Source organism: Oncorhynchus nerka, linkage group LG5, assembly GCF_034236695.1.
Source record: "Oncorhynchus nerka isolate Pitt River linkage group LG5, Oner_Uvic_2.0, whole genome shotgun sequence".
NCBI classification, from domain to species: Eukaryota; Metazoa; Chordata; class Actinopteri; order Salmoniformes; family Salmonidae; genus Oncorhynchus; species Oncorhynchus nerka.
In genome coordinates this window covers 9,136,890-9,161,247 of record NC_088400.1, presented here as the reverse complement: position 1 = coordinate 9,161,247, position 24,358 = coordinate 9,136,890, and the positions used below count along the sequence as shown (strand labels likewise).

The 24,358-nt window shown below is 42.4% G+C and overlaps 1 protein-coding gene across 2 annotated transcripts in view; it reads right to left on the bottom strand.

Annotated features, from left to right (window-relative positions):
• The window catches only part of LOC115115621 (annexin A6-like), a 41,490-nt gene that overhangs the window by 12,577 nt on the left and 4,555 nt on the right, over positions 1-24,358 (bottom strand). For both annotated transcript variants that reach the window (XM_029644112.2, XM_029644113.2), the window contains exons 4-17: positions 23,663-23,757; positions 22,434-22,547; positions 22,192-22,282; positions 19,973-20,052; positions 19,623-19,679; positions 19,400-19,493; positions 18,944-19,039; positions 18,722-18,780; positions 18,299-18,421; positions 12,768-12,826; positions 9,447-9,525; positions 7,574-7,655; positions 7,314-7,408; positions 5,818-5,931 (exon numbers count right to left, since the gene is read on the bottom strand). In XM_029644112.2, coding sequence (XP_029499972.2) covers positions 5,818-5,931; positions 7,314-7,408; positions 7,574-7,655; positions 9,447-9,525; positions 12,768-12,826; positions 18,299-18,421; positions 18,722-18,780; positions 18,944-19,039; positions 19,400-19,493; positions 19,623-19,679; positions 19,973-20,052; positions 22,192-22,282; positions 22,434-22,547; positions 23,663-23,757 — 1,238 coding nt within the window. The remainder of the gene's footprint in view (positions 1-5,817; positions 5,932-7,313; positions 7,409-7,573; positions 7,656-9,446; positions 9,526-12,767; positions 12,827-18,298; positions 18,422-18,721; positions 18,781-18,943; positions 19,040-19,399; positions 19,494-19,622; positions 19,680-19,972; positions 20,053-22,191; positions 22,283-22,433; positions 22,548-23,662; positions 23,758-24,358) is intronic.

Below are 24,358 nucleotides of genomic sequence, written 5' to 3'. Positions count from 1 at the left end.
GAGCCGGACGGTAGAGATATAACACCCCCGACCTGGCCCAGATACCCAATGAGCCAGACGGTAGAGATATAACACCCCCGACCTGGCCCAGATACACAATGAGCCAGACGGTAGAGATATAACACCCCCGACCTGGCCCAGATACACAATGAGCCGGACGGTAGAGATATAACACCCCCGACCTGGCCCAGATACACAATGAGCCGGACGGTGGAGATATAACACCCCGACCTCGCCCAGATCCCCTTTATTCGCTGGAGAAGGAAACGGAGACTTAGTGGAAAGAGATCAGGGCGCCTTGTGAACATCAGGTGATGAGTGTCAATCTGCCCTTGCCTTCCATCCTGCTAGCTAACGTTCAAACGCTGGGAAATAAATGGGACGAACTGAAAGCACGTTTATTCTGCCAAAGGGACATTAAAAACTATATCTTATGTTTCCACGAGTCGTGGCTGAACTACGACATTAAGAACATACAGCTGGCGGGTTATACACTCTATCTGCAGGATAGAACAGCAGCCTCTGGTAAGACACAGGGGCCTATGCATTTATGTAAACAGCAGCTGGTGCATGATATCTAAGGAAGTCTCAAATTTTTGGTCGCCTGAGGTAGAGTATCTCATGATAAGCTGTAGACCACACTATCTACCTAGAGAGTTTTCATCTGTATTTTTCGTAGCTGTCTACATACCACCACAGACCAATGCAGGCACTAAAACCGCACTCAATGAGCTGCATACCGCCATAAGCAAACAGGAAAACGCTCAATGTGCAACCAGATGGAAAACATTCTAGACCACCTTTCCTCCACACACAGAGACACGTACAAAGCTCTCCCTCGCCCTCCATTTGGCAAATCTGAACATGATTCTATCCTCCTGATTCCAAGCTAAAACTAAAGCTGGAAGCACCAATGAATCGGTCTATAAAAAAGTGGTCAGATGAAGCAGATGCTAAACTACAGGACTGTTTTGCACAGACTGGAATATGTTCCGGGATTCTTCTCGTGGCATTGAGAAGTACACCACATTAGTCACTGGCTTTATCAATAAGTGCATTGATGACGTCGTCCCCACAGTGACTGTACGTACATACCCCAACCAGAAGCCATGGATTACAGACAACATTCGCACTGAGCTAAAGGGTATAGCTGCCACTTTCAAGGTCCCGGGACTCTAACCCGGAAGCTTATAAGAAATCCCGCTATGCCCTGCGATGAACCATCAAACAGGCAAAGCATCAATACAGGACTAAGATCGAATCGTACTACACCTGCTCTGACACTTACAGACTACAAAGGAAAGCACAGCCGAGAGCTGCCCAGTGACAACGGCTCCGACGCATGTTGGATGTGGCAGGGCCACAGTAACACTGAAACATGCGTGAGAGCATCAGCTGTTCCAGATGACTGTGTGATCACTCTCTCCGCAACCGATGTGAGTAAGACCTTTAAACAGGTCAACATTCACAAGGCCGCAGGGCCAGACGGATTACCAGGACGTGTACTCTGAGCATGCGCTGACCAACTGGCAAGTGTCTTCACTGACATTTTCAACCTGTCTCTGTCCGAATCTGTAATACCAACATGTTTCAAGCTGGCCACCATAGTCCCTGTGCCCAAGAACACTAAGGTAACCTGCCTAAATGACTAGCAACCTGTAGCACACGTCTGTAGCCATGAAGCGCTTTGAAAGGCTGGTCATGGCTCACATCAACACCATTATCCCAGAAACCCTAGAACCATTCCAATTTGCAAACCGCACCAATAGATCCACAGATGATGTAATCTCTATTGCACTCCACACTGCCCTTTCCCACCTGGACAAAAGGATCACCTATGTGAGAATGCTATTCGTTGACTACAGCTCAGTGTTCATCACCATAGTGCCCTCAAAGCTCATCACTAAGCTAAGGACCCTGGGACTAAACACCTCCCTCTACAACTGGATCCTGGACTTCCTGACTACAGGAAAAGGAGGACCGAGCACGCCCCCATTGTCATCGATGGGGCTGTAGTGGAGCAGGTTTAGAGCTTCAAGTTCATTGGCGTCCACATCACCAACAAACTAACATGGTCCAAGCACACCAAGACAGTCGTGAAGAGTGCATGACAAAACCTATTCCCCCTCAGGAGACTGAAAAATTTGGCATGGGTCCTGAGATCCTCAAAAGGTTCTACAGCTGCACCATCAAGAGCATCCTGACGGGTTGCATCCCTGCCTGGTATGGCAACTGCTCGGCCTCCGACCGTAGGCACTACAGAGGGTAGTGCGTTCGACCCAGTACATCACCGGGGCCAAGCTTCCTGCCATCCAGGACCCCTATACCAGCCAGTGTCAGAGGAAGGCCCTAAAAATGGTCAAAGACTCCAGCCACCCTAGTCATAGACTGTTCACTCTGCTACCGCGCGGTACCGGAGCACCAAGTCTAGGTCCAAGAGGCTCCTAAATATCTTCTACCCCCAAGCCATAAGACTCCTGAACATCGGGTCAAATGACTACCCAAACTATTTGCATTATTGCCCCCCCTGCTCTGGAACACTGATGCTACTCTCTGTTATTATCTATGCATACTCACTTTAATAACTCTACCTACATGTACATATTACCTCAATTACCTCGACTAACCGGTGCCCCCACACATTGACTCTGTACCAGTACCCCCTGTATATAGCCTCCACATTGACTCTGTACTGGTACCCCCTGTATATAGCCTCCACATTGACTCTGTACTGGTACCCCCTGTATATAGCCTCCACATTGACTCTGTACCGGTACCACCTGTATATAGTCTCCACATTGACTCTGTACCGGTACCCCCTGTATATAGCCTCCACATTGACTCTGTACCGGTACCCCCTGTATATAGCCTCCACATTGACTCTGTACCGGTACCCCCTGTATATAGCCTCCACATTGACTCTGTACCGGTACCCCCTGTATATAGTCTCCACATTGACTCTGTACCGGTACCCCCTGTATATAGCCTCCACATTGACTCTGTACCGGTACCCCCTGTATATAGTCTCCACATTGACTCTGTACCGGTACCCCCTGTATATAGTCTCCACATTGACTCTGTACCGGTACACCCTGTATATAGCCTCCACATTGACTCTGTACCGGTACACCCTGTATATAGCCTCCACATTGACTCTGTACCGGTACACCCTGTATATAGCCTCCACATTGACTCTGTACCGGTACACCCTGTATATAGCCTCCACACTGACTCTGTACCGGTACCCCCTGTATATAGCCTCCACTTTGACTCTGTACCGGTACCCCCTGTATATAGCCTCCACACTGACTCTGTACCGGTACCCCCTGTATATAGCCTCCACATTGACTCTGTACCGTAACCCCCTGTATATAGCCTCCACATTGACTCTGTACCGGTACCCCCTGTATATAGCCTCCACATTGACTCTGTACCGTAATACCCTGTATATAGCCTCCACATTGACTCTGTACCGGTACCCCCTGTATATAGCCTCCACGTTGACTCTGTACCGGTACCCCCTGTATATAGTCTCCACATTGACTCTGTACCGGTACCCCCTGTATATAGTCTCCACATTGACTCTGTACCGGTACCCCCTGTATATAGCCTCCACATTGACTCTGTACCGGTACCCCCTGTATATAGCCTCCACATTAACTCTGTACCGGTACCACCTGTATATAGCCTCCACATTGACTCTGTACCGGTACCCCCTGTATATAGCCTCCACATTGACTCTGTACCGGTACCCCCTGTATATAGCCTCCACATTAACTCTGTACCGGTACCCCCTGTATATAGCCTCCACATTAACTCTGTACCGGTACCCCCTGTATATAGCCTCCACATTGACTCTGTACCGGTACCCCCTGTATATAGTCTCCACATTGACTCTGTACCGGTACCCCCTGTATATAGCCTCCACATTGACTCTGTACCGGTACCCCCTGTATATAGCCTCCACATTGACTCTGTACCGGTACCCCTGTATATAGTCTCCACATTGACTCTGTACCGGTACCCCCTGTATATAGCCTCCACATTGACTCTGTACCGGTACCCCCTGTATATAGCCTCCACATTGACTCTGTACCGGTACCCCCTGTATATAGCCTCCACATTGACTCTGTACCGGTACCCCCTGTATATAGTCTCCACATTGACTCTGTACCGGTACCCCCTGTATACAGACCTGCTATTGTTATTTACTGCTGCTCTTTAATTATTTGTTATTCTTATCAATTTTTTTTGGGGGGGGGGTTATTTTCTTAAAACTGCATTGTTGGTTAAGTAAGCATTTCACTGTAAGGTCTAAACCTGTTGTATTCGGAGCATATGACAAATAAAACTTGATTTGATTCATGAAATTATTGTCAAAAACAGAAATACCGTATTTACATAAGTATTCAGACCCTTTGCTACGAGACTTGAAATTGAGCTCAGGTGCATCTTGCATCCAGTGATCATCCTTGAGATGTTTCTACAACTTGATTGGAGTCCACCTGTGGTATATTCAATTGATTGGACATGATTTGGAAAGGCACACACCTGTCTATATAAGGTCCCACAGTTGACAGTGCATGTCAGAGCAAAAACAAAGCCATAAGGTCGAAGGAATTGTCCGTAGAGCTCAGAGACAGGATTGTGTCGAGGCACAGATCTGGGGAAGGGTACCAAACAACATCTGCAGCGTTGAAGGTCCCCAAGAACACAGTGACCTCAATCATTCTTACATGGAAGAAGTTTGGAACCACCAAGACTCTTCCTAGAGCTGCCCGGCCAAACTGAGCAATCAGGGGAGAAGTGTTTTGGTCAGGGAGGTGACCAAGAACCCGATGGTCACTCTGACAGAGCACCAGAGTTCCTCTGTGGAGATGGAAGAACCTTCCAGAAGGACATTCATCTCTGCAGCATTCCACCAATCAGGCCTTTATGGTAGAGTGGTTAGATGGAAGCCACTCCTCAGTAAAAGGCCCATAACAGCCCGCTTGGAGTTTGCAAAAGGCACCTAAAGTCTCTCAGACGATGAAAAACAAGATTCTCTGGTCTGATGAAACCAAGACTGAATTATTTGGCCTGAATTCCAAGTGTCACCTCTGGAGGAAACCTGGCACCATCCCTACGGTGAAGCATGGTGGTGGCAGCTTCATGCTGTGAGGATGTTTTTCATCGGCAGGGACTGAGAGACTAGTCCTGACCGAGGGAAAGATGAACGACGCAAAGTACAGAGAGATTCTTGATGAAAACCTGCTCCAGAGCGCTCAGGACCTCAGACTGGGGAGATGGTTCATCTTCCAACCTGACAACGACCTTAGACAACGCAGGTGTGGCTTTGGGTCTCTGAATGTCCTTGAGTAGCCAACCAGAGCCTGGACTACATCCCGATCAAACATCTCTGGAGAGATCAGAAAATAGCTTTGCAGTGACGCTCCCCATCCAACCTAGCAGAGCTTGAGAGGATCTGCAGAGAAGAATGGGAGAAATTCCCCAAATATGGGTGTGCCAAGCTTATACCGTCATTCCCAAGAAGACTTGAGGCTGTAATCGCTGCCAAAGTTGCTTCAACAAAGTACTGAGTAAAGGGTTTGAATACTTACGTAAATGAGATATTTCAGTTGTTTTAAAAAAATATACATTTGCAAACATTTCTTAAAATCTGTTTTTGCCTTTTTCATTATTGGGTATTGTGTGTAGATTGAAGTAATTTCATACATTTTAGAATAAGGCTGTAACATAACAAAATGTGGAAAAAGTCAAGGGGTCTGAATCCTTTACGGATGCGCTGTAGATACACTGACCACCATCTCCTCCTACCTCCATCGCTTTCCTCATCATCTTGGCATCAAACTCAGCGGGCGTCAGCATCAGGCCGATAATCAGCCTCTCCAGGTTCTTAGAGAGCTCAGACTTCAGATCCTTCATCAGGTCCTATAGGAGAGGTCATAGTTAACACCCAGAACAGATGACGGGGGCGGCAGGGTAGCCTAGTGGTTAGAGTGTAGAGGTGGCAGGGTAGCCTAGTGGTTAGAGTGTAGAGGTGGCAGGGTAGCCTAGTGGTTAGAGTGTAGAGGCGGCAGGGTAGCCTAGTGGTTAGAGTGTAGAGGCGGCAGGGTAGCCTAGTGGTTAGAGTGTAGAGGCGGCAGGGTAGCCTAGTGGTTAGAGTGTAGAGGCGGCAGGGTAGCCTAGTGGTTAGAGTGTAGAGGCGGCAGGGTAGCCTAGTGGTTAGAGTGTAGAGGCGGCAGGGTAGCCTAGTCGTTAGAGTGTAGAGGCGGCAGGGTAGCCTAGTGGTTAGAGTGTAGAGGCGGCAGGTAGCCTAGTGGTTAGAGTGTAGAGGCGGCAGGGTAGCCTAGTGGTTAGAGTGTAGAGGAGGCAGGGTAGCCTAGTGGTTAGAGTGTAGAGGCGGCAGGGTAGCCTAGTGGTTAGAGTGTAGAGGCGGCAGGGTAGCCTAGTGGTTAGAGTGTAGAGGCGGCAGGGTAGCCTAGTGGTTAGAGTGTAGAGGCGGCAGGGTAGCCTAGTGGTTAGAGTGTAGAGGCGGCAGGGTAGCCTAGTGGTTAGAGTGTAGAGGCGGCAGGGTAGCCTAGTGGTTAGAGTGTAGAGGCGGCAGGTAGCCTAGTGGTTAGAGTGTAGAGGCGGCAGGGTAGCCTAGTGGTTAGAGTGTAGAGGCGGCAGGGTAGCCTAGTTGTTAGAGTGTAGAGGCGGCAGGTAGCCTAGTGGTTAGAGTGTAGAGGCGGCAGGGTAGCCTAGTGGTTAGAGTGTAGAGGCGGCAGGGTAGCCTAGTGGTTAGAGTGTAGAGGTGGCAGGGTAGCCTAGTGGTTAGAGTGTAGAGGCGGCAGGGTAGCCTAGTGGTTAGAGTGTAGAGGCGGCAGGGTAGCCTAGTGGTTAGAGTGTAGAGGTGGCAGGGTAGCCTAGTGGTTAGAGTGTAGAGGCGGCAGGGTAGCCTAGTGGTTAGAGCGTTGGACTAGCAGCCGAAAGTGTTGCAAGTTCAAATCCCCGAGCTGACAAGGTAAAAATGTGTCTTTCTGCGCCTGAACAGGCAGTTAACCCACTTTTCCTAGGCCGTCATTGAAAATAATATTTTTTTCTTAACTGACTTGCCTAGTTAAATAAAGGTAAAATAAATAAAAATGATCATCTGATCCTGTGTACATCTGTAGCCCATGTGTGGCACTACTGGCACAAAATGGCTGCTGTGCATCACCCACTCACTGGAATGATGTCATCACATTCCAGCAAACAGAGTTTTGGATGCGGTGGGTTTTACAGTACAATGTAAAGTGCTACCATGTGAGTGTTGGGGATGTCTGTCTTACCCTGCCGAGGATGGACTTAAATGCCTGTCTGATCTCCTGTCTCTGCTCGTTGCTTCTGTTAGCCACAATGTCAATGATGACATCTTCATCTGTGCCTGAAGACACGACAGAAACAATGGTTAAAAAATAACTGTTTTATCAAACACTTCCATATATCTGTTTCATACAATATCACATGATGTATGAACCAGTTACAACAACGTCATTAACACGGTTAGAGTCAAGGTGTGAAGGTGTGTTTTCCATGGGAGGCAATGTACCAAAGCCTTTCATGGCTTTCCTCAGGTTCTGAGCATCATCAGCCGGGTCGAAATCACTGGCAGGACGGATGGTCGGTCTGAGCTGAAGAAGAGAGGATGATGAGAGAGGGGGCAGGGGACAAATCAGATATAGTAAACACACACACACACACACACTCATGTATAGTAAAGGCAAAGCCGTTATTGCATAATCCTCCTTCTGAAATGTCAACACTTCAAAGGGTCAGAGCAGCAAGCATGCACAGGTCAACACAGGCTGAGGGGCCACAGCAAGGGAAGAGATGGTAGAGTTATCAACACAGGGTGAGGGGCCACAGCAAGGGAAGAGATGGTAGAGTTATCACCACAGGGTGAGGGGCCACAGCAAGGGAAGAGATGGTAGAGTTATCACCACGGGGTGAGGGGCCACAGCAAGGGAAGAGATGGTAGAGTTATCACCACGTGGTGAGGGGCCACAGAAAGGGAAGAGATGGTAGAGTTATCACCACGGGGTGAGGGGCCACAGAAAGGGAAGAGATGGTAGAGTTATCACCACGGGGTGAGGGGCCACAGAAAGGGAAGAGATGGTAGAGTTATCACCACGGGCTGAGGGGCCACAGCAAGGGAAGAGATGGTAGAGTTATCACCACAGGGTGAGGGGCCACAGAAAGGGAAGAGATGGTAGAGTTATCACCACGTGGTGAGGGGCCACAGCAAGGGAAGAGATGGTAGAGTTATCACCACGTGGTGAGGGGCCACAGCAAGGGAAGAGATGGTAGAGTTATCACCACAGGGTGAGGGGCCACAGCAAGGGAAGAGATGGTAGAGTTATCACCACGTGGTGAGGGGCCACAGAAAGGGAAGAGATGGTAGAGTTATCACCACGTGGTGAGGGGCCACAGCAAGGGAAGAGATGGTAGAGTTATCACCAGTTGGTGAGGGGCCACAGAAAGGGAAGAGATGGTAGAGTTATCACCACGGGCTGAGGGGCCACAGCAAGGGAGAGATGGTAGAGTTATCACCACAGGGTGAGGGGCCACAGCAAGGGAGGAGATGGTAGAGTTATCACCACGGGGTGAGGGGCCACAGAAAGGGAAGAGATGGTAGAGTTATCACCACGGGGTGAGTGGCCACAGCAAGGGAGGAGATGGTAGAGTTATCACCACGGGGTGAGGGGCCACAGCAAGGGAGTAGATGGTAGAGTTATCACCACGTGGTGAGGGGCCACAGAAAGGGAAGAGATGGTAGAGTTATCACCACGTGGTGAGGGGCCACAGAAAGGGAAGAGATGGTAGAGTTATCACCACAGGGTGAGGGGCCACAGAAAGGGAAGAGATGGTAGAGTTATCACCAGTTGGTGAGGGGCCACAGAAAGGGAAGAGATGGTAGAGTTATCACCACGGGCTGAGGGGCCACAGCAAGGGAAGAGATGGTAGAGTTATCACCACAGGGTGAGGGGCCACAGCAAGGGAGGAGATGGTAGAGTTATCACCACAGGGTGAGGGGCCACAGCAAGGGAGGAGATGGTAGAGTTATCACCACGGGGTGAGGGGCCACAGCAAGGGAGTAGATGGTAGAGTTATCACCACGTGGTGAGGGGCCACAGAAAGGGAAGAGATGGTAGAGTTATCACCACAGGGTGAGGGGCCACAGCAAGGGAGGAGATGGTTGTAAAGGTATTGAGACGCATGGCAGAGCCAGAACAAACATGCAATCTATACTATGTGTAACGCTGAAATGACACCCTACACAGTGTACTATTTTTGAGGGCCAAAATGGCACAACGGTTGTGTCCCAAATGTGACCCTATACAGTGCACTACTTTTGACCAGAGTCCACTAGTTCACTAAATAGGGCCATTTGGGATGTGTGAGCAGAGGGCAGAGGGCCAAACCTGGACTTTTGTCATGGCGCTTGTTTCCCACATCTTGTAGGCTAGCTGAGCAGCCTCTGGGAAGAACTCTCCTGCAAGGCTGCAATGACCAATTATAGACTAATGAGTCAAGGAGTAATGAACAGACTGAATCAGAAAAACAGACAGTGGCTTTTAAGCCAATCTGGGCTGGGCATCCTGAAGATGCAAAACACGTTAATAATAACATGTATCTAATCAAATCTAATCATGAGTCAACTCTACACCCCCCCACCACAACACTACAGAGCTAACCCGGACCCCCCCACAAAAAAACCACAGAGCTAACCCCCCCACAACAAAACCACAGAGCTACCCCCCACAACAAAACCACAGAGCCAACCCGGACCCCCCCACAACAAAACCACAGAGCTAACCCGGACCCCCCCACAACAAAATCACAGAAACCCCCCCCCCCACACACACACAAAGAGAACTGGCTATCTAATACACATATGGTTAATTTCCTAGATAAGATATGCTATTCTGAGATCTGACATGTTCCACACGACATCATGTTCTCTTGACAACTCTGTTTTCTCTCCTAATAATACTTCCTTAAAGTAGCTGTGTCGTTCTACGTAAAGAGTACCTTTTTGCGTCCCTTTGATATTTTAAGTAGAAATTGTTCACCAATATTGATTTTTTTTTTTTTTAAAAAGCCTGTTATATTAAATGAGGTGCCTTTTAATATATTCCTAAATCTGATTTATTTACATAAAAAAGGCAATAGTTACAAATCCTTTCTTAAGATAATTATTTATTTATTAATCAGATTTAATAAATAATTTGATATATATATATACTGTGTATACAGTGGGGAGAACAAGTATTTGATACACTGCCGATTTTGCAGGTTTTCCTACTTACAAAGCATGTAGAGGTCTGTAGTTTGCATTTAATTAGCATTTTATTGCATGACATAAGTGTGTGCAAACCTGGTAAAGAACTACAGGAAACTTATGATCTCTGTAATTGCAAACAAAGGTTTTTGTACCAAATATTAAGTTCTGCTTTTTCTGATGTATCAAATACTTATGTCATGCAATAAAATGCAAATGAATTACTTAAAAATCATTACAATGTGATTTTCTGGATTTTTGTTTTAGATTCCGTCTCTCACAGTTGAAGTGTACCTATGATAAAAAAAAAATACAGACCTCTACATGCTTTGTAAGTAGGAAAACCTGCAAAATCGGCAGTGTATCAAATACTTGTTCTCCACACTGTATATATATATATATATATATATGTCCCTCATTTTAAGGTCAACCCTGTCACATGAACTGAACTCTAGTTTTATTTAACTATTGCTTTAGAATTGTATTTTCTAAAGAAAACATTGAATAATCAATTCATAGTGTAAAAGAATGTGAGCTGGGTTGTACTTTCTGGACATTTCCTGGTGTTTTATGGTGACAAAAAACTGAGTGGGTCAAACATAACACGTCAACCCTGTTACCCATAAATAGGAAGGAAATGGGGAATACCGTATTCAGTTGCACAAGTGAATGCATTCAAACTAAATGTGTCTTCCTCATTTTCCTCTGACTCGGAGAGGTGCAAAAGGGGCTGCCTTAAAATCCATGTCCACGTCATCGTTACCCGAATGTAACTATTTTAGCAAGAAGACAAATACGTGTGAAGCTTGCATTGCCACTCCCTGTTGCACACAACAAGCTTCCATTTCCCCCTTCGCAATGGAGTTTACTGCTGTTTTAACCCCTTAGAGTTGATTATCGCACGGGTATGTCAATCTAAGTTAAATAACCAAAATCCTTCAGTTTAAACTAGAGATATTATTGGATGCGTCTCAATCAACCTCATCTGCCTATATTGCACTTCTGCATCTGCGGTGGGAGGTGGCAGAGCTACAGCGGTGTTTGTCAGAACATGAGACGTCCCGAAAAATGGTCTCGTCGCGTCCAGAAGGTGTGAACTACAAACTATTATGACAACTATATGGAAAGATGAGCCTCTCACGAAGGTGTTTTCCGTTTTGCTCTACGACCCCCACAAGTGTCAGGAGCCATCGGGTTCTCGGTCACCTCCAAGGCCCTTCTCCCCCGATTGCTCAGTTTGGCCGGGCAGCCAGCTCTAGGAAGAGCCTTGGTGGTTCCAAACTTCTTCCAAGAATGACGGAGGCCACTGTGTTCTTGGGGACCTTCAACACTGCAGAAATGTTTTGGTACCCTTCCCCAGATCTGTGCCTCGACACAATCCTGTCTCGGAGCTTTACGGACAATTCCTTCGACCTCATGGCTTGGTTTTAGCTATGACATGCACTGTCAACTGTGGGACCTTATATAGACAGGTGTGTGCCTTTCCAAATCATGTCCAATCATGATTTGGAGATCATGATACATCTCAAGGATCATCAATGGAAACAGGAAGCACATGAGCTCCATTTTGAGTGTCATAGCAAAGGGTCTGAATACTTATGTAAATAAGGTATTTCTAAAAACCTGTTTTCACTTTGTCATTATGGGGTATTTTGATGTCATTATGGGGTATTGTGGTGTCATTATGGGGTATTGTGATGTCATTATGGGGTATTGTGGTGTCATTATGGGGTATTGTGATGTCATTATGGGGTATTGTGTGTAGATTGATGAGGAAAAAATATAATTTAATCAATTTTAGAATAAGGCTGTAACGTAACAATGTTTTGAAAAAGAGAAGGGGTCTGAATACTTCCCGAATGCTCTGTATCTCCTGGTATAGCATAGACACTTCAGAACCCTGTTTTTAGGATTTATTTTCTGACTGTCCTTTTTGACATTTCTGAATGTGTTATTCAATGCGTTTCTATCGGCTTTAGTAGTAAAGGCCAAAATTGTTATTTGATCAAATACCTCTTTTTTTTATGTTGATACCTAAAGGGGTCACACAATTCAAAATCAAATAGCAAAATTATCCACAGTATGACCATCTTAGTATGACCACAACATCGATATCATGACCATAATTCCTTATGTCAGCTTTGCACTCCCCCACCCTTTACACTATAAGCAGACTCTGTTCTGACCCTTCAGGCTTGCCTGTTGAGAGTTATATATGAACAGTATTTCTCCTCTGACTCATTCCTGAACTATGACCACATTTCAGTCTAAATTCTCTCACTTTTTAGGGAAGCTTTGGGTTTCAGCTCCTTGGCTTAATGTTTTCTCAGAAAAAGGCATTGTCGAATCTGCCAACTGTGGATAAACTGAGATGGTGCAATGTCACCCCCAAGCGGTGAAAATGAACTACTAAAAATACCCAGTAATGATGAGCTCCGTCAATCAGCAGTAACTGACTTACTCATCGTCTCCTCCACACAGGGCGAGCAGAGTCCTCTTGTAATCTCCTGATGTGTCTTCCTGATGGGTAGAAGACCATACGGAACATTAAGACACCATGTTAAAATATATACAGTCAGGGAGATATACAGATAGTTAGTTAGACAGGGACATATAGACAGACAGCTAGTTAGATAGACAGACAGCTAGATAGATAGACAGGGACATATAGACAGACAGCTAGTTAGATAGACAGACAGCTAGATAGATAGACAGGGACATATAGACAGACAGCTAGTTAGATAGACAGACAGCTAGTTAGATAGGGAGATATACAGATAGTTAGTTAGACAGGGACATATAGACAGACAGCTAGGTAGATAGACAGACAGCTAGATAGATAGGGAGATATAAAGATAGTTAGTTAGACAGGGACATATAGACAGACAGCTAGTTAAGATAGAAATGGACATATACAGACAGAAAGCTAGTTAGATAGACAGACACCTAGATAGACAGGGAGATATACTGATAACTAGTTAGACAAGCAGATAGCTAGTTAGACAGACAGGGAAATATACAGATATTTAGTTAGATAGACACATAGCTAGTTAGATAGACAGATATTTAGTTAGATAGACAGATATTTAGTTAGATAGACAGATATTTAGTTAGATAGACAGATATTTAGTTAGATAGACATATAGTTAGTTAGATAGACAGATAGCTAGTTAGATAGACATATAGATAGTTAGATAGACATATAGATAGTTAGATAGACAGATAGCTAGTTAGATAGACAGATAGCTAGTTAGATAGACAGATAGCTAGTTAGATAGACAGATAGCTAGTTAGATAGACATATAGATAGTTAGATAGACAGATAGCTAGTTAGATAGACAGATAGCTAGTTAGATAGACTGATAGCTAGATAGACATATAGATAGTTAGATAGACATATAGATAGTTAGATAGACAGATAGCTAGTTAGATAGACAGATAGCTAGTTAGATAGACATATAGATAGTTAGATAGACAGCTAGTTAGATAGACATATAGATAGTTAGATAGACATATAGATAGTTAGATAGACAGATAGCTAGTTAGATAGACAGATAGCTAGTTAGATAGACATATAGATAGTTAGATAGACAGCTAGTTAGATAGACATATAGATAGTTAGATAGACAGATAGCTAGTTAGATAGACAGATAGCTAGTTAGATAGACTGATAGCTAGTTAGATAGACAGATAGCTAGTTAGATAGACAGATAGCTAGTTAGATAGACAGCTAGTTAGATAGACAGATAGCTAGTTAGATAGACAGATAGCTAGTTAGATAGACAGATAGCTAGTTAGATAGACATATAGATAGTTAGATAGACATATAGATAGTTAGATAGACATATAGATAGTTAGAAAGACAGGGATATATACAGATAGTTAGATAGACATATAGTTAGTTAGATAGACATATAGATAGTTAGATAGACATATAGATAGTTAGATAGACATATAGTTAGTTAGATAGACAGATAGTTAGTTAGATAGACATATAGATAGTTAGATAGACATATAGCTAGTTAGATAGACATATAGTTAGTTAGATAGACAGATAGTTAGTTAGATAGACATATAGATAGTTAGATAGACATATAGATAGTTAGATAGACATATAGATAGTTAGATAGACAGATAGCTAGTTAGATAGACATATAGTTAGTTAGATAGACAGATAGCTAGTTAGATAGACATATAGTTAGTTAGATAGACAGATAGTTAGTTAGATAGACATATAGATAGTTAGATAGACATATAGATAGTTAGATAGACATATAGATAGTTAGATAGACATATAGATAGTTAGATAGACAGATAGCTAGTTAGATAGACAGATAGCTAGTTAGATAGACATATAGATAGTTAGATAGACATATAGATAGTTAGATAGACAGATAGCTAGTTAGATAGACATATAGATAGTTAGATAGACAGATAGCTAGTTAGATAGACAGATAGCTAGTTAGATAGACATATAGATAGTTAGAAAGACAGGGATATATACAGATAGTTAGATAGACAGATAGCTAGTTAGATAGACATATAGATAGTTAGATAGACATATAGCTAGTTAGATAGACATATAGATAGTTAGATAGACTGATAGCTAGTTAGATAGACATATAGCTAGTTAGATAGACATATAGATAGTTAGATAGACATATAGCTAGTTAGATAGACATATAGATAGTTAGATAGACAGATAGCTAGTTAGATAGACATATAGATAGTTAGATAGACATATAGCTAGTTAGATAGACATATATATAGTTAGATAGACATATAGCTAGTTAGATAGACATATAGATAGTTAGATAGACATATAGCTAGTTAGATAGACAGATAGCTAGTTAGATAGACATATATATAGTTAGATAGACATATAGCTAGTTAGATAGACAGATAGCTAGTTAGATAGACATATATATAGTTAGATAGACAGATAGCTAGTTAGATAGACATATATATAGTTAGATAGACATATAGCTAGTTAGATAGACAGATAGCTAGTTAGATAGACATATAGATAGTTAGATAGACATATAGCTAGTTAGATAGACAGATAGCTAGTTAGATAGACATATATATAGTTAGATAGACATATAGCTAGTTAGATAGACAGATAGCTAGTTAGATAGACATATAGATAGTTAGATAGACATATAGCTAGTTAGATAGACATATATATAGTTAGATAGACATATAGCTAGTTAGATAGACATATAGTTAGTTAGATAGACATATAGATAGTTAGATAGACATATAGTTAGTTAGATATACAGATAGATAGTTAGATAGACATATAGATAGTTAGTTAGATAGACAGATAGTTAGTTAGATAGACATACAGATAGTTAGTTAGATAGACAGATAGTTAGTTAGATATACAGATAGATAGTTAGATAGACATATAGATAGTTAGATAGACAGATAGCTAGTTAGATAGACATATAGATAGTTAGATAGACAGATAGCTAGTTAGATAGACATATAGTTAGTTAGATAGACATATAGATAGTTAGATAGACATATAGTTAGTTAGATAGACAGATAGCTAGTTAGATAGACATATAGATAGTTAGATAGACAGGGATATATACAGATAGTTAGATAGACAGATAGCTAGTTAGATAGACATATAGATAGTTAGAAAGACAGGGATATATACAGATAGTTAGATAGACATATAGTTAGTTAGATAGACAGATAGCTAGTTAGATAGACATATAGTTAGTTAGATAGACAGATAGTTAGTTAGATAGACATATAGATAGTTAGATAGACATATAGATAGTTAGATAGACATATAGTTAGTTAGATAGACATATAGATAGTTAGATAGACAGATAGCTAGTTAGATAGACATATAGCTAGTTAGATAGACAGCTAGTTAGATAGACAGCTAGTTAGATAGTTAGACAGACAGATAGCTAGTTAGACAGACAGATAGATAGTTAGATAGACATATAGTTAGTTAGATAGACATATAGTTAGTTAGATAGACATATAGATAGTTAGATAGACATATAGATAGTTAGATAGACAGATAGCTAGTTAGATAGACATATAGTTAGTTAGATAGACAGATAGCTAGTTAGATAGACATATAGATAGTTAGATAGACAGATAGCTAGTTAGATAGACATATAGTTAGTTAGATAGACATATAGATAGTTAGATAGACATATAGATAGACATATAGATAGTTAGATAGACATATAGATAGACATATAGATAGTTAGATAGACATATAGATAGTTAGATAGACATATAGTTAGTTAGATAGACATATAGTTAGTTAGATAGACATATAGTTAGTTAGATAGACATATAGATAGTTAGATAGACATATAGATAGTTAGATAGACAGATAGCTAGTTAGATAGACATATAGTTAGTTAGATAGACATATAGATAGTTAGATAGACATATAGATAGACATATAGTTAGTTAGATAGACATATAGATAGACATATAGATAGTTAGATAGACATATAGATAGACATATAGTTAGTTAGATAGACATATAGTTAGTTAGATAGACATATAGATAGTTAGATAGACATATAGATAGTTAGATAGACAGATAGCTAGTTAGATAGACATATAGTTAGTTAGATAGACAGATAGCTAGTTAGATAGACATATAGATAGTTAGATAGACAGATAGCTAGTTAGATAGACATATAGTTAGTTAGATAGACATATAGATAGTTAGATAGACATATATATAGTTAGATAGACATATAGATAGTTAGATAGACATATAGATAGACATATAGATAGTTAGATAGACATATAGATAGACATATAGATAGTTAGATAGACATATAGATAGACATATAGATAGTTAGATAGACATATAGATAGACATATAGATAGTTAGATAGACATATAGATAGACATATAGATAGTTAGATAGACATATAGATAGTTAGATAGACATATAGATAGACATATAGTTAGTTAGATAGACATATAGTTAGTTAGATAGACATATAGATAGTTAGATAGACATATAGATAGTTAGATAGACATATAGATAGACATATAGATAGTTAGATAGACATATAGTTAGTTAGATAGACATATAGATAGTTAGATAGACATATAGATAGTTAGATAGACATATAGTTAGTTAGATAGACATATAGATAGTTAGATAGACAGATAGCTAGTTAGATAGACATATAGTTAGTTAGATAGACAGATAGCTAGTTAGATAGACATATAGCTAGTTAGATAGTTAGACAGACAGATAGCTAGTTAGACAGACATATAGATAGTTAGATAGACTGATAGCTAGTTAGATAGACATATAGCTAGTTAGATAGACTGATAGCTAGTTAGATATACAGATAGCTAGTTAGATAGTTAGATAGACAGATAGCTAGTTAGATAGACAGATAGCTAGTTAGATAGACAGATAGCTAGTTAGATAGACAGCTAGTTAGATAGACAGATAGCTAGTTAGATAGACAGATAGCTAGTTAGATAGACAGCTAGTTAGATAGACAGATAGCTAGTTAGATAGACAGATAGCTAGTTAGATAGACAGATAGCTAGTTAGATAGACAGCTAGTTAGATAGACAGATAGCTAGTTAGATAGTTAGACAGACAGATAGCTAGTTAGATAGTTAGACAGACAGATAGCTAGTTAGATAGACAGCTAGTTAGATAGACAGATAGCTAGTTAGATAGTTAGACAGAGATAGCTAGTTAGATAGACAGATAGCTAGTTAGACAGACAGATAGCTAGTTAGACAGACAGGAAGATAGACAGTATGGAGTCATAATGTTACTCTTATCTCAGTCACTAGACAAGGTGACTAAGAACTCAGTCACTAGACAAGGTGACTAAGAACTCAGTCACTAGACAAGGTGACTAAGAACTAAGACAGAACTTCAAACAAGAGGCATTATAACGTCTGGCGGTTACAATCTATAGGATCAAAGCATATACGAGTTTAAGATAAGTTAAGTTGTATCACCTTGATCATGTTGTACAGGGACTTCTCATAGCTCATACGGAAGCACTCCCGAATATCCAGCATGTCTATCTCAGAACGACAGATCATGATCCTGATCAGAGTGTTGTCTTGTGTACCAAGACCCTGGAGAGAGAGAGAGAGAGATTGAGGGGGGAGAGAGAGAGAGAGGGAGAGAGAGACAGAGAGAGAGACAGAGAGACAGACAGAGAGAGAGAGAGAGAGAGAGAGAGAGAGAAAAAGAGAGAGAGAGAGACAGAGAGAGAGAGAGAGAGAGAGAGAGAGAGAGACAGAGAGACAGAGAGAGAGAGAGAGAGAGAGTAAAGCCCTTTGAATTGAATTGAGAGCTTGTTGGTCAGAGTGAGATGGATATGAGCGCAGCTGAGACTGAAAGACTTCAATAAGAATAAGCAGTTGATTTTTTACCTTCATAGACTTGTAGAGACGCTTGGCGAAGTACATAGGTACACTCCTGATGCACTGGACTGTAGGAGACAAGACGCACAAGACAGACATGTTGAAATAAGGGTTCGTGGATGACTTGACTAGGTATGATTAGACCAGACTGAACGACGGTGAGTGAACTCATCATTTTTAACCAGGCGGAAGGAACGTCATGTGTGTTATCAGAAAGAGTCCAACGCGTACCGACAGCCAACATGAGGTTCTCAAAGTCCCCAGACAGCTCACTCTTGATGCTGTCCTCCATGGACGTCTCTGCTATCTCCTGGTACTTATCAAACACTGCAGGAGGAAGACAAGAGAACGGAGTCATTCCCAGGCATTGGTATCCTAGTCAGTGAACTACTGAGACCAGACCACAGACACATAACTCAGCAGCCTGATACAACCAGGATCCCTGTGTGTTGTGGGTGTGAGAAGAAATGACCGATTCACACTAGTAAATGTCACACTGACGTCATAATGGATGCGTTCCAAATGGAACCCTATTCGTTACATAGTGCACACTACTTTTAACATCTATGGGTTATAGACAGCGCACTATGTAGGGGAGTAGGGTGCCATTTGGGATGTAAACAAGTAGTTCTGGTCAGGCTGAGGTCATGATACTGTTGTCGCGCTCAGCCTCAGTGTTATACTCACCCATCTGGAGGTGGTCGAAACTGCGGTTTCCCAGCAACATAATGAAAATGGACTCCTCTGTGCCCCACTGCTCCTCCCCGGCTGCAAACAGCACCTGAAAAGTGTTGAAAAGTGATAGTTAGAGACAGGAAGAAAGGGGTGAGGTTGATAGGGTTGGGTAGGGGGATCGAATGCTTTGGTGTTTATATTATGGGGAACGTGTTCTACTGCTTTAAACACTCACCTGAGCGTCCTCCTCTATTAGATCAACATGCACTACTCCTGGTTCATCTCTGGTTCCCTGGAGAAACACACACACACACACACACACACACACACACACACACACACACACACACACACACACACACACACACACACACACACACACACAACATCTGACTAAACAGCTATACAAACGCCTTGGTTAGGACAACAACAATTTTGGTAACAGATTGGTACCCAGACTAGATTTACTTACAAAATAACGAAAACCAGAAAACAAGCTATTGACAGCCTTTCAAATAGTCAAATCACATTTAGATCGATTTACATTTCCTGTTTCCATGACTGTGTCCTTATAAAACAACTTACCTGGAGTAAAACCACCAGCATCTTCTTAAAGTGCCCTGAGGTCTCTCCTGTAACGTCCTCCTCGATGTCTGAGCCGTAAGCTGAAGACAGTAACAACACAAGACAGTTAATAACGCAACCAGGACTACATTGGAACATGCTGTGTTTGTCTACATACACTACATGACCAGAAGTATGTTGACAACCTGCTCGTCGAACATCTCATTCCAAAATCGTGGGCATTAATATGGAGTTGGTCCCCCCCTCCATTTGCTGCTATAACAACCTCCACTCTTCTGGGAAGGCTTTCCATTAGATGTTGGAACATTGCTGCAGGGACTTGCTTCCATTCAGCCATGCGGCTATGGAAACCCTGACCTGTTCACCGGACGTGCTACCTGTCCCAGACCTGCTGTTTTCAACTCTCTAGAGACAGCAGGAGTGGTAGATATACTCTGAATGATCGGCTATGAAAAGCCAGCTGAAATTTACTCCTGAGGTGCTGACCTGTTGCACCCTCGACAACCACTGTGTTGATTATTATTTGACCCTGTTGGTCATCTATGAACATTTGAACATCTTGGCCATGTTCTGTTATAATCTCCACCCGGCACAGCCAGAAGAGGACTGGCCACCCCTCATAGCCTGGTTCCTCTCTAGGTTTCTTCCTAGGTTCTGGCCTTTCTAGGGAGTTTTTCCTAGTCACCGTGCTTCTACACCTGCATTGCTTGCTGTTTAGGGTTTTAGGCTGGGTTTCTGTACAGCACTTTGTGACATCAGCTGATGAAGAAGGGCTTTATAGATACATTTGCTTGATTTAAGAGCATTAGTGAGGTCGGGCACTGATGTTGGGTGATTAGGCCTGGCTCGCAGTCGGCATTCCAATTCATCCCAAAGGTATTCGATGGGGTTGAGGTCAGGGCTCTGTGCAGGCCAGTCAAGTTCTTCCAAACTGATCTCGGCAAACCATTTCTGTATGGACCTTGCTTTGTGAGCATTGTCATGCTGAAACAGGAAAGGGTCTTCCTCAAACTGTTGCCACAAAGTGGCATTAAGATTTCCCTTCACTGGAACTAAGGGGCCTAGTCCGAACCATGAAAACAACCCCAGACCATTATTCCTCCTCCGCCAAAATGTACAGTATGTATTGGGGCAGGTAGCGTTCTCCTGGCATCTGCGAAACCCAGATTCGTCCGTCGGGCTGCCAGATGGTGAAGCGTAATTAATCACTCCAGAGAACAAGTTTCCACTGCTCCAGAGTCCAATGGCGGCGAGCTTTACACCACTCCAGCCGATGCTTGGCATTGAGCATGGTGATCTTAGGCTTGTGTGCGACTGCTCGGCCTTGGAAACCCATTTCATGAAGCCCCCGAGAAGCAGTTCTTGTGCTGAAGTTGTTTCCGGAGGCAGTTTGTAACTCGGTAGTGAGTGTTACATCCGAGGACAGACGATTTTTACGCGCTACACGCTTCAGCACCCATTCTGTGAGCTTCTGTGGCCTAAGCCGTTGTTGCTCCTAGACGTTTCCACTTCACAATAACAGCACTTACAGTTGACCGGGGCAGCTCTAGCAGGGCAGAAATTTGATGAACTGTCTTGTTAGAAAGGTGGCATCCTATGACGGTGCCACATTGAAAGTCACTGAGCTCTTCAGTAAGGCCATTTTTACTGCTAATGTTTGTCTATGGAGATTGCATGGCTGTGTTCTCGATTTTATACACCTGTCAGCAACGGGTGTGGCTGAAATAGCCAAATCCACTAATTTGAAGGGGTGCCCACATACTTCTGTAGAGGATGTCCTGCTGCGGCAACAGGAAATGGGAATTCAAGTGGAAATTACAAACTTCAGAAGCCTTGAATACACTACACGTTTGCATTTCCTGCTGTGCAGCAAAATTCTCAGCAACAAAAGAGTGATCAAACTAGTTAGCTAGCTACCCCTCTGTTTCACCTCTGAACTGCCTCTACTCTAGCCTTCCTCCTGGTGCCGGCTATCTCAAGTCATTAACTACCCTGCCTGCCATGATCGGTCATTAACTATTTGTTTTGGTTTTTATCAATTGTATATTTTTTAAACATTTCTTGTTGTTGCTTAAAGCTCTTTGAGTTTGTAATAAAAAATGCTATAATAATAAATTATTATTATTATTATCATATGGTGTATGTCATATGTATTTCTAATGGGAGATAGGAAATATATCTTACTATCTATTCTAATGGGAGGAGGAAATATATCTTACCATCCTTGTATGCCTCCACCAGGTCGTGTATCTGTTGGTTGTTCCTCGAGGCCAAGACTTCAATCAGGCACTTCTCATCTGTTCCTGCCCCCTTAGAAATAAAGCATTACATTAAATACAGAATGGCACAAGTTACTAACTGGACTGTGTAACAGTTGGTGTCTGATGTGGGTATTCTCAAATCTGATCATTTTCCTGTTTCTTAACTTTTTACTTCCAAAATCTCGAAGACATTATCTTACTTTGATGGCATCGTGGATCTCTTTGGCGTCATGGTAGGCCTGGGGTCTCATCAGACTGACGATCAGGCGTTCAAAATGCCCCGTCAGCTCATACTTCAGGTCATCTATCAGGTCCTGGGGAACAGAGACGTCTGTTAGGAAGTTACCCTCTCGCGGTGTGTGCGCACACTGAATTGTGAATTGCAAATTGACTGGCCAAACTTACCTTAAAGAATTCAACACAATTAGTAAGACACATGTCTGTTTTGAAGGTATCCTGTCATGATTTGTGACACAACGTGCTCAGTAGAGTATAGTGAGTTCAACAACGCTTCTGTTAGCGGCAAACATGTTACTTAGCAACAATTTCAGTTGAACGATTTGAATGAATATTCCAAAATGTTACAGTGAAACATTAAACAGATCATTTTTTTGTAAGGATAACAGGCAGTTTAGGGATAAATGTCTAACTGCAAATGATGTTGCTATTCCTACTACATGTAATGGGAAAGACTACAGGGTTACATTATTATAGGTATTATTAGCACTAATTAGCACAAAACAACACAAATGGAAAATGTTAGCTAATGTTAGCATAGAACAACACAAATGGGAAATGTTAGCTAACGTTAGCATAGAAGAACACAAATGGGAAATGTTAGCTAACGTTAGCATATAACAACACAAATGGGAAATGTTAGCTAACGTTAGCATAAAACAACACAAATGGAAAATGTTAGCTAACGTTAGCATAGAACAACACAAATGGGAAATGTTAGCTAACGTTAGCATAGAACAACACAAATGGGAAATGTTAACTAACGTTAGCATAGAACAACACAAATGGGAAATGTTAACTAACGTTAGCATATAACAACACAAATGGGAAATGTTAGCTAACGTTAGCTAATGTTCACAAACTGATGCATGCACCTCTGGAATTTAACTAAGAAGGTATTGTACCTTCTAATAATTGGCACACTGAATTGTACAATTTGTGGTATAGCTAAATTTTACACCGTGGTTTTAGCTGGTACTGATCCAGTATTTACCTGGTATTAACTATAGATGATAGAGTGGGTCAAAGTAAGAATGGGTACTTTCTGATATATAGTGATGTTTATGTACATGAATCCCCCCCCCCCCCCCCAAAAAAAATGATTTCAATGAAATCCAGGTCCAGCTCTGGAAAGGTACAGAAACGTGACGATAGATGTGATGTTAGATGTTATGATGTGATGTTCCTGTACCTTCCCATAGCTAGACTTGTACGCCTGTACAATCTCCTGTCTCTGAGCATTGCTTCGGCCAGTGACCAGATCCAAGATGGCCTCCTTGTCGCTGCCTGCAGAGCACAGAGGAAGATCATCAGTAACATCATTAGTAACATTTGACTTTAGAACCTTGTCAGCCAGGGCTGTCCAATCCTGTTCCTGGAGAGCTACACTACTGAAATAGAATGATTCTAATCTATTCCTATGAGCTACCCTCCTCTAGATGTTTGCTCCAACGCCCGTTGTAACTAAACTGATTCTTATCAACCGGCTAATTACCAGAATCAGGTGTGCTAGATTAGGGTTAGAGTGAAAACTTACAGGATGGTATCTCTCCAGGAACAGGGTTGGAGTTAAAACCTACAGGACGGTATCTCTCCAGGAACAGGGTTGGAGTTAAAACCTACAGGAGGTTAGCTCTCCAGGAACAGGGTTGGAGTTAAAACCTACAGGAGGATTCCTCTCCAGGAACAGGGTTGGAGTTAAAACCTACAGGAGGTTTCTCTCCAGGAACAGGGTTGGAGTTAAAACCTACAGGAGGTTTCTCTCCAGGAACAGGGTTGGAGTTAAAACCTACAGGACGGTATCTCTCCAGGAACAGAGTTGGAGTTAACCTATAGGATGGTATCTCTCCAGGAACAGGGTTGAAGTTAACCTATAGGATGGTATCTC